Source organism: Dipteris shenzhenensis, chromosome 27, assembly GCF_047967505.1.
Source record: "Dipteris shenzhenensis isolate YYH24624 ecotype China chromosome 27, Dip_SZ_1.0, whole genome shotgun sequence".
In the NCBI taxonomy this organism is placed as follows: Eukaryota; Viridiplantae; Streptophyta; class Polypodiopsida; order Gleicheniales; family Dipteridaceae; genus Dipteris; species Dipteris shenzhenensis.
Window position 1 is genome coordinate 28,808,755 of NC_141622.1, and position 11,354 is coordinate 28,820,108.

At 43.4% G+C, this 11,354-nt stretch overlaps 1 protein-coding gene across 1 annotated transcript; it reads left to right on the plus strand.

Moving 5' to 3' along the window:
* Positions 1-9,334: 9,334 nt before the first annotated feature.
* LOC147884129 (BURP domain-containing protein 16-like) lies at positions 9,335-10,479 on the plus strand. The gene is made up of 2 exons (XM_087398153.1): positions 9,335-9,394; positions 9,553-10,479. Exons 1-2 carry the CDS (start codon positions 9,335-9,337, stop codon positions 10,477-10,479), a joined length of 987 nt encoding a protein of 328 aa, XP_087254279.1.
* The last annotated feature ends 875 nt before the right edge of the window (positions 10,480-11,354 follow it).

Genomic DNA, 11,354 nt, shown 5'->3' on the forward strand with positions numbered 1-11,354 from the left:
CTGCAATTCGCATCACACTAAAAAATGGAAATACGAATAGCCTCACTATCAAATTTGTAGAACGAGAAGCTGGTATCATGGGAAAATACTAAGTGCAGAAGTAGCATATAGCAAATCCCTTGAAGTTGATGCAGAATCTATTTAGGCTTTTATTGTTTTGAACTATCACGCATGCCAAAGTTGGAATGTAATGCCCTTCGCATAGGCAAATGATTGAAATGATTGTTAAGTGAAAATTTGTAACAGCATTGGATGCACTACTAGATGAGAAAGCACTGCTGAGTACCAGCATAACTCTTGCTGAGCAGTTAAAAGTCGTTGGATTGATTTTTTTGAAATTTGTTGAACCAACCCAAGAGGAAAGAGCAGGAGTCTTGAACTGTTTGAAGGAAAGTACAAAAAGCTGGAAAGCCAACATCAATCCAAAAATAGAGGTTAGAAATTTAAAATAAGGTGGCGATACCACTATGGCCCTGCTTGGAACTTTCACCTTCATCACTTACCATCTACTACTATTGCTCCTGCTGCTCTTCTACTGTTTGCTGTGCAAGGCTAAGGGGGTAGGTTCTAAGTACTTCCAATAAAAGAACTTGCTAAAACAAATTTAGTAAGATCTGGGCTAGTTCCTATTTGGGTCAAACAAATTTATTAAGATCTGGGTTACTTCCTATTTGGGTCAAACATTCCTAGCTACATCATTAACCTAAGACCTAACCCTAGTCCCCACTAACCTGATCAACTTGATCGACTACTCACAAACCACCACTTTCCCAACTCACCTCCCAAAAATCCACTCATCCCTAAGACCCTTTGCACGGTCTCTTTCTCTCTCTCTCTCTCTCTCTCTCTCTCTCTCTCTCTCTCTCTCTCTCTCTCTCTCTATCTATCTATCTATCTATCTATCTCTCTCTCTCTCTCTCTCTCTCTCTCTCTCTCTCTCTCTCTCTCTCTCTCTCTCTCTCTATATATATATATATATATATATGCACACATTAAAATGCACACCTAAACTATCTTAACTTTATCACATGACATGAATATTGAAGAATGCCCCAAGTCAATTTAGATAGGCTCTCAATGCATAGTGCAAGAAAGAGAAGAAATAAAAATGTGGTACTAACCTTCAAGATAGTGCCTTGCCACGAGGTTAGGCCCTATGGTCCCTTTGCACAAACAACGGCACTCTTTTGAGCACCTACACAATGGTTTAAATTTATTAATTGTTAAAGTGGAAAAGAATCTAGTTGCATACTTATGCTAGGGTGTAAAAGAATCCAGTTGCATATGGGAGGAACTAACACATGCCCTTAATCCAAACATCAAAACATCAAAACAAGAAATATTTTTTTGATTGTTGAGCATAATGAAGCAATTGGGAGCCTTGTCACTATGCCTATCCCAAGAGGGGAAGAAATTGTCTATTAGCATGAGCCCCATATGCAGTTGCAAGCCCATCTTGCTCTTGAATCCCAATATTTGGAAAGTGATGGTTTATGCTAGGTCTCATGGGTTTCTATGCCTAGAGGTAAGTTTCTAAGGAAATCACTTTTCCTCGTATTGCACCCTGTAATGAATGAAACTTTCAATACTTGATATTCCCCCTATCAAGCCTAGGGAAGTCATCTATACCATAATAGTTTCCATCAAAATAATATATTTCAGTGGCTTCTCATATCCATCCAGGTTTGGAAAATAACACCGCTTAATCCTCATCTAAAGCACTTAACAAAATCCAAGGAATACTAGCCGATGAGTATAAGAAAATAATACAACGTATGTGCTCAACAGATAATAGGATCTCATACGCAAGAGAGAAAACAAGATAGTATGGAGAATCAAAAAATTAATTACTATAGAACTGATACAATAGATGGCACTGCCTTCCAACCGTGCGCTCCTATGAAAGAAGCTTCGATGGCATGCTGGAAACAGTAGAAGACGGAGGCTGAATGCTAAGGAATCAGGGCTGCTGTAGCCAGTGATGAAATGGGCTTCACGGGCTTGCTCTTATATAGCCACCAGTCGTAGTCAGTTAGGCTCAATTGGGTGGCCGACCTAGTCCGCCCAAAACGGTCGACTGGGGGTCGGTCTCGAAATAGGCCACCGACCATACGATAGAATCGGTGCGCAAAACAAAGCAACTAACCTACCGTCCCTGTTCGGCCCAGAGCCATCTGGGATCATTTGAGGCTCCAAACGGGCCCCGCAACCCGAGAGTGGGCTGCCTCGGGAAATGCTCCATCTACCCTCAGTGCGGTCAGTCAAGGGATGCCTTCCCGCACTTGCATGTAGCCTAGTTGGCAGTATGCCAACTCTATCTGAAGCCGTCCAACCATCAGGCCACACATGGCCCCTATCTAGTGTCCAAACTAGGACCTACCGAATAACCGAGCTACTCAAATGCCTTCTCCTCATATGGGGGGCTTACAAGTAGAGTTAGCTGGTTCCCGCATAGTTACATGAGATTGGAGCATTGATATCTAATACCCCCCCTCAATGTCCACCCGCAAGTGAACTTACTTTTTCGGCCCAATGCCAAGTCGATGAAGATGCCTCTCCAGCAAGTCTCTTCCAAGAGCCTTCGTGAAGATGTCCGCAGCATTCTCTGTAGTCAGACAGTACTCCAAGTCGACCTCTCCATCCATGATGAGCTCGCGTACAAAGTGATATTGAATCTCAATGTGTTTTGTGTGAGCGTGGAACACTGGGTTCTTTGCAATCGCCATGCAACTCTGATTGTCACATGATAACTGCATAGGCTTGTTCTGCACTGCACCCATGTCCCCCAAAATCCTCCTCAACCACACTGCCTCGCAAGAAGCAAAGCATGCAGATTTGTACTCGGCCTCGGTAGAAGAAAGAGCAACTGTGGGTTGCTTCTTGCTGACCCATGACACAACTCCAGATCCAAGTGAGAAACAGTACCCTGTCACTGATCTCCTGCTATCCACGTCTCCTGCCCAATCCGAGTCATAGAATTCGGTCAAGATGTTGCCCTTGGTATAGGTGATGCCATAATCAAGTGTGCCTTTGTTGATGTATTTCAACACCCGTATCCCTGCCCTCCAATGGTTCTCCCGGGGCTTATTGGAAAACTTGCTTAGTACACCAGTCGCAAAACTGATGTCCGACCGTGTGTTGCACAGGTAAATCAAGTTGCCCACAAGCCTTCTGTACTTCACTTCGTCCACCAGTGGTGATGAATCCTCGTTTGAGAGCTTCGTGTCAACCTCCATAGGGGTAAGCCGAATCTTCTCCAGTTCTCGTCTTTTGATGCATCTCCTCCTCCAGAAGTATCGCGCTGAAATCCTCAAAGTTGAGGGGCGGATTTTTGTTCTGCGTATTCAGTGCCGTAACAAGACCGTCGTACTTTGGTGGGAGAATCCGTATGCACCTTCGTGCTAGATTCTCACTGGTGATGGTGATGCCAATTGCAGTCATCTGATCATGCAGATTCTTCACCCTGGTGCTGAACTTCTTTGCCGCTTCAGACTCAGACAACTTCTCGTTCGCGAGTTGAGTCTCCAGATTTTGAATCCGCGTCTAATTCGTGGTCTCGTATTGATTTTTCAAGACCGTCCATGCCTCCTCCGCCGTGGTGACATGTTGAATTAACGCCATGATGGAATCACTAACACTGCAGACAATAGAACACAGCGCATCTGCATTTCTTCTTGTCCACGTGAGAATCTCATCCGCAGTTGGTACTATCTGTTGTCCTGCATTGGCTGGATCCGGTCTCTGGATCCAGTCTCGCAACCGGCCTCACGTCCACCCCAGTAGCAGTGTCCCAAAGCTCGTATGCACTTAGGATGGTCTTTATCTTGAACTTCCAGAGTGGATAGTTAGAGCCGTCCAACTTTCCACTTTTGTCGAGCGGTGGGATTTGCAGTCTTGCGGGTTGGGCCATCTCTCACAATTTGCTCGCAAACAGAAACACACTACCAAATCTTCTTGCTAGAGTCCAGGCTCTGATACCATGTAAGAAAATAATACAACGTCTGTGCTCAACAGATAACAGGATCTCATATGCAAGAGAGAAAACAAGATAGTATGGAGAATCAAAAAATTGATTACTGTAGAACTGATACAATAGATGGCACTGCCTCCCAACCGTGCGCTCCTGTGAAAGAAGCTTCGATGGCGTGCTGGAAACAGTAGAAGACAGAGGCTGAATGCTAAGGAATCAGGGTTGCTGTAGCCAGTGATGAAATGGGCTTCACGGGCTTGCTCTTATATAGCCACCAGTTGTAGTCGGTTAGGCTCAATTGGGTGGCCGACCCAGTTCGCCCAAAACGGTTGACTAGGGGTCAGTCCCGAAATACGCTACCGACCATATGATAGAATCGATGCGCAAAATAGAGCAACTAATCTACCGTCCCTGTTTGGCCCATTCGGGATCATCTGAGGCTCCAAACGGGCCCCGCAACTTGAGAGTGGGCTACCTCGGGAAATGCTCCGTCTACCCTCAGTGCGGTCAGTCAAGGGATGCCTTCCCGCACTTGCATGTAGCCTAGTTGGCGGTGTGCCAACTCTATCTGAAGCCGTCGAGCCATCATGCCACACATGGCCCCCATCTAGTGTCCAAACCAGGACCTACTGGATAACTGAGCTACTCAAATGCCTTCTCCTCATATGGGGGGCTTACAAGTACAGTTAGCTGGTTCCCGCATAGTTACACGCGCGTAGTTACACGAGAGTGGAGCATTGATATCTAACACCCCCCCTCAATGTCCACCCGCAAGTGAACTTACTTTTTCGGCCCAATGCCAAGTCGATGAAGATGCCTCTCTAGCAAGTCTCTTCCAAGAGCCTTCGTGAAGATATCCGCAAATACTTGTTGGGAGCTAGAAATACTATAATTTGCTCTTCAAATCTGAGTAGGGAATAAAAGTGATGAACATTATGTCTTTGAAGTAAATTTAGAATTTCCAACTAAAGCTATGGAAGCTTAAAAGTGGCAATTCACTATGATCTTGGCAACATGACTAGAAACTGCAATGATGCAATCCACTGCACAAATTCAAACAGAGATGGAGACTCAAATACCTTGTAAAATTAGCTTTAGAATTGCATTTGTGAGAAGCTTTCAGATGTTGGGCATTCAAAGAGGAAGACCTTCCATTTTCAAAGGTGTGGGGGAGCATACATGTGAGTTGATTATGTGGCCTCTTCAGCCTCATAGCTTGAAGATAATGGGAACGAGCCATGCATTTTCAAAGGTGAGGGGAAGCATACATTGGAGCATACATGGTGAGTTGATTATGTGGCCTCTTCAGCCTCATAGCTTGAAGTTGATGGGCACGAGCCATGCATTGTGCTCTGCAATGTGGCACATGTAGAGGGATAGGTCCCTCAATGTGTAGAGGAACACCTTCCCAAAGGACACGCCTTAGATGCACCTTGAATTGGGCTTGCTGAATCTCCCATGCTTTTTTGCTTGCCTTGGCTTCTTACGCTTCAGTCCTTATCTTTTTATTGGCCAACAATGTTTGCTCTAATTCCATTCTCTTGCAACTCTTTTTGCCTCCTCTGTGACTCTTTCATTCTCTCCACCTCCTCTTTCTTGGCATTCTTGGCGTGCATCATATTGATATATTGATTAAATGTCAAAAAAAGTGAATGACTATAATCCACGTATGCCTCTTCTTGCACCCTTGCAATGGTCACATTCTCACAAGGGATTTTTAGAAGGTCTACCACCCATCTACTCAGTGTCTCACCCTCTCGTGGGGGTATTGTTGTGCCCTTACTACTTCTGAGAGCTGCCCGTCTAAGTCTCCAGTCCTTGGTGTGCATGGACCTGACTCATGTCCTCCTCAAACAATTCTTGGTGTCCCTCAAAGTCTCCAGTCCCTAATGTGCATGGAATCAGACCGATATCCTCCTTGAACTACAGAAGCGCAAAGTTGGGAAGATGGAGGCAATGAGGATATCGCATGGGTATTTAGCATCAAAGGAAGGAGATGGGAGATGAATGAATATTGCAACCTCTTTATAGCATGGATGGGGAGGTGCAGGTGGAAATTTTGAAGACTAAAATGAAAATAATGATAGAATTGCATATGACAAAATAGTATAGGATCCAAATTTTTAATCGAGAGACATTATGTGGGTGAAGATCCCAAAGAGATCAAGCTTAAAGATTTCACATTGCATATTGGAGTCTTTGCATAGTGAAGACCAAAGTGGGACTCGTTGAAATCTAGGAGAACCTTCTCTTGGATACATAGGCTCTTCTTGAGACTATGCAGTAGCACCGAGCAAAGGAATCATCGAATGCCACACTATGTGGACATTTGGGAAAGGGTAAGGATCCACCACATACTAATATGATTGCTCTCTCAGATATATCGACAATTAAAAGGTCCCCCCCCCCTCTTTTGCCCCTTTTTAATTTAGATTATGGAATTTGTTATTGTTCATTGATATGCCATTTTGAAATTAGCATCTTATTTCTTCTTCTTTAATTATAATAACCCTTCTTATGTCTTTCCCCCCTCCCATCTAGCTACACAATTTCTCTCAGGGCCCCTAAATGAGCCTTCATTTTTCCTAACGCTTCCCTCCTTAGGATATTAATAAACACCCCCCATTTTTATGGTTTACAAATACACCCACATGCACTCACACACTTACGCATACAAGCACAACCATTCACATTGGACTCTTAGTTGTGCTACCTAATCTAAAACCCCCCCCTTTTCCCCCCACCTAACTAATTCTTTTAAACTAATCCTCCTTAACTTATCCCGCATACTGAACTACCCTAAACTAATCCCCCTTCAAACCACTCACTAACCACTGCCTAAATAACCTCTCCCTAGCCTTACAACCCCATTTACATAACCAATCCCTATCCAAAACCGCCTATCGACACTCTTCCCCTCCCCTCGCCCCCTTCTTTTCCCCTTTTGTTGATATTGACAATGGGTTATTCAATTTTCCCCACCCTTTGGTCATGATTTGTAATGATACTTACGAGTCTATAAGTTATACACAATTTTCTTTCCCCCCAACCCCCTTGGTCTCAATGTTTAGTTATAAAGAAATTATTCATGACTTAGGTTGTTGAAAATTGTGCTTTTCCTTTCTTTAAATAATAATAGCAATAATAGTCGTGAAGCTCCACCGTGTTGCTTCTCGTTAGCTAACTCTTCTCCCTTGCTTGTGGTTCTGCTACCTGACCGTCCTAGTGGCTCCAAGCTTCCTCTCAGCCATGCCTAAGAGCTGCTTAACGAGAGATCTCTCTCCTCGCCTTCTCTCGCTATCTATCTCATTTACTTATATGTGTGTGTGTGTGTGTACATATGTAAGCATGAATGCACATACACACACACACACACACACACACATATGTATGTATATACACTTACCCCACTTTCACTTTTACTGTTCCTCCTCCTTATCCCATGTACATATTTTTACTCTCTCCTTTTTGATTTCCTCTATTTATATATGTATCCTTAACTCTTATTTTTGCATTGCTTTCCTTATTATTTTTACTTTAATTTTTCATTTTTCTCCCTCTTAATTTACCTTATTTTTTAACTTTATATCAATGTTCATTGTCCTTAAACCCTTCTTGCTTCCTTACTAATTTGTACTTGGTTATTTGGTTTCTCTATTTATGTCTCATGTTTTTAATGATTTAATTTTTTCTTCCATGATTACAGTCCTTTAATCCTTCTAGTTATATTTGATGCCCAACTTATTGAAGGCTTGTGCCATTATTTCTCTATTCAAGGTTCCTGACACTTGTCAAACCATAATAGGCCCAAAAAAGGCAAAAAAGAGCCCGAGGAAAAAAGTGTACACCAATCTCTCATGCTCGGGTATTACTACCGCAATACGCAAGGAAAAGGAGGGAACCAAAAACCAATCTGAAGGTAGAAACCGATTGAACTATTACTGAGGAGGAGGAGAGATGTCACCTGACATCATGATAACCTCGTCGCATTGTTGCCCAATTTCCTCGGATATCATCGACATGTAATGGCCATGTTTGACTTGTAGGATGAGGGGGACTCAAACAGAGGAAGAAAAAAAACAGGGAAAACCGCCTAGTTCACGTTATAACCTTTAAGCCAATTGTCCAAATCATCCGTCCCATTGTTCTTCATGTGCACCGAGGCTAGTTCCCTTCCCGGGGAAGGGCATTTGATCCTGTTCACATACACCTTTTTTCCCAGGCCCTTTTATGCCTTTTTTGGGCCTCCAGTTGTCCACTTTCATCGTTTTTGAAGCCATTTCTGGGGTTTTGGCACGCTCCAGACGCACCAGGCCCTTTTTTACCATTTTTCGACCTCCGGTTGTGCGTTTTTAGCATTTTTGAAGCCGTTTTGGAGGATTTGGTCCACTCCAGACGCGTTAGAGAGGTCCAAACACCAAATTTTGCACCCTATCAGATATAATAAAGTAGCTCATATATTCTCATTGAATGCAAACTTGGTAGTCTTTCTTTTGTTTAATTTTTTCTAACGTTATGTTGACCCTCGTTTGATTGGCAAAGGGCTATTTTCCTTCTGGGCTAAAAGGCCCCAAAATGAGCTTTGATTTTTCCTAATGTAACTACCAAGTGCTAAACATAAATTAAGAAAAAGTGCATTACATATTATTAATTATCTAAGGGGGAAATTTTATGTGATTATAAAGTGTCATCAAGTTGGGAAATATTATTAAAAATCTAGAGGAGGCGAGGGATCATATGATAGATGTGGGTGTGCATGTGCGTGAACACGCACGTGCATGGGGGGTTTGTAAACGTTTTAATTATCGATATATCTGAGAGAGCAATCATTTAGTATATCGTGCATCCTTACCCTTTCCCAAATGTACACATAACGAGGCATTTGATGATTCCTTTTCTCGGTGTAGTTGCATTCTCTCAAGAAGAGCCTATGTCTCCAAGAGAAGGTTCTCCTAGCAAAGACTCCACTATGCAATGTGAAATCTTTAAGATTGATATCTTTGGGATGTTCACCCACGAATTGTCTATCAATTGAAAATTTGGCTCCTATATTGTTTTGTCAATTGAAATTTTGTCTCCTATACTATTTTGTCATGTAGAATTCCATTATTATTATCATTTTAGTCCTCGAAATTGCAACCTCCACCTTCCCATTCATGCTATAAAGAGGTTGTGATATTCATTCATCTCCCATCTCTTGCTTTTGATGTTAAATACCCATGCGCTATCCTCACTGCCTCCATCTTCCTTACTTTGTGCTTGTGTTGTTTTAGCCATCCATTGACCTCTTTTGCCCTATCCCCTCTGTCACCTTGTTCTAAGCTACACACGAAGAAAGGCATAGGAGGACGGAGCCAAGCCGTTATGGCGAATTCATGGAATCTCTTACTCGCGCTTTGTCTTGGGGGGTGCTCATTGTTAATGGTAATTATACACTGTTGTTGTTGCTTATTAATGCTATCGGGTTGCGTCTACGTACTCGACTACCAATGTCGTTGTCAAATTTTGTGTGTGTGGAAGGGGGTGTGTGTGTGTCTGTGTGTTTTGCTTAGTCATACAAGAGATTGCATGCATTCATGCAGGAAAGCGTCTACTCGCTCAAGGATGAATACAAGCAGCAAATCCCACCTTGGCTTGCAGTCTTGGAGTCACCATTGGATACCGAGCAGACACAGAAATGGGTCAATCAATTAGCCAATTCAAGATCTCTCACCCATTCTGCGCAAACATTTTGCAGCGAAGCTAAACTTCTATGTCAATCGGAGCTTCCGGCAAGGGGGCATATCGACTTTTGTGATTGTTGTTGCTTTCTTTGTTGTTTTGACGAAAATGCACCTGATGTTGTTCACCTTTTCTTCCTCTATCATCAACTCTCTACAGGATCCACCATATCCCTTCCAGACCTTCGAAATCCTGTCCCCTCTCGTTCCTTCATCCCTGACCCCATTGCCAAGGTGCTTCGCCCCCTCTCACCATCCCACCTCTCCCGCCTGCTCCTCGACTTTGACATCTCCGCCAACTCAACCATGGCTGAAGCCATGCATTCCTCCCTTGAGCAGTGTGCTCTTCATTCCTCCAGTCCTTCCAAAACCTTCTGCCCAGCCTCCCTCGAATCCATGTTGAAGCTCATTACCACCAAGCTTCGCACTCGCTCCTTCACGCTTCTCACCTCGGACGTTGCACCGCATTCTATGGCAAGAATACTCTCCATCAAGGATCTCAACAACGAAAGCGATGCAGCTGTAATTTGCCAGAAGTTAATGTTCCCATTCGAGTTGCATTCGTGCCGCTATCTATTCCCAACTAAAGTATACGATGTGGAGGTGATGCTTGTGGACTCCAACAAGAAGGGCAAGGATGTGGTACATGCCATAGTTGCTTGCAATATGGATACAAGTGCTTGGCCAAAGGATCACCTTGTGTTGAAGGCATTGGGTGTGACACGAGGAGAGACTCCCGTGTGTCATTGGATCCTGAATGGTAGTCTTGTGGGGGTTCCCTCTGCTTGATATATATGTACGGTGAATCATAGCATTGTAATACCCACATAGTTAGTGTCAGATTAAGTACTAAGATACAATAAGCCACGCCTCTTACATGCGTGCTACAACCGCACAATAATCACTTCCTGGTAGACACTCTACATGATTGTAGTCTCAATGCAATAATATACACACTTGTACATGAGCGTAGTCTCACTGCAATAATATACATGCTTGTTTTCAAATCTCGTATAGTGTGTCTCAAACTACTCCTTCATTCTAACATAAAAATATATTGGCTCAAAATGAGTAAAATAGGTGATTTTTTTTTGTATAACTGGCGAATGGAGCCAGAGGGTGATATTCGGTATAAAAGTTCAACTATGTAAAAGCACTGGGTCAATGGGGACACAGCTGTAGCACTCACGCACACCACACACGCACCCAACCACAAGCTAGGACTCCATGCCCCAGCCACCAAGACTTCAACCCATGACCTGAGGGTTGGTAGCCCAACATTCAAACCACTAGGCCAAAGCTTTGGAGGCCAAAGGCACTGGGTCAACACCCGAGGTCCAGGGCGAGGTGCCCCTCGATAGGACCACGGGTGCGTGAGTATGGTGTGGGTGTGTTTTTAAAAAAGACAAGCGATACCACTCTGGCCCTGCTTCTTGGAACCTTCACCTTCATCACTCACCATCTACTACTGTTGCTCCTGCTGCTCTTCTACTGCTTGCTATGCAAGGCTAAGGGGGTAGGTACTAAGTACTTCCAATAAAAGAACGTGCTAAAACAAATTTAGTAAGATTTGGGTTAGTTCCTATTTGGGTCAAACATTCCTATTTGGGTCAAACAAATTTAGTAAGATTTGGGTTAGTTCCTATTTGGGTCAAACATTCCTA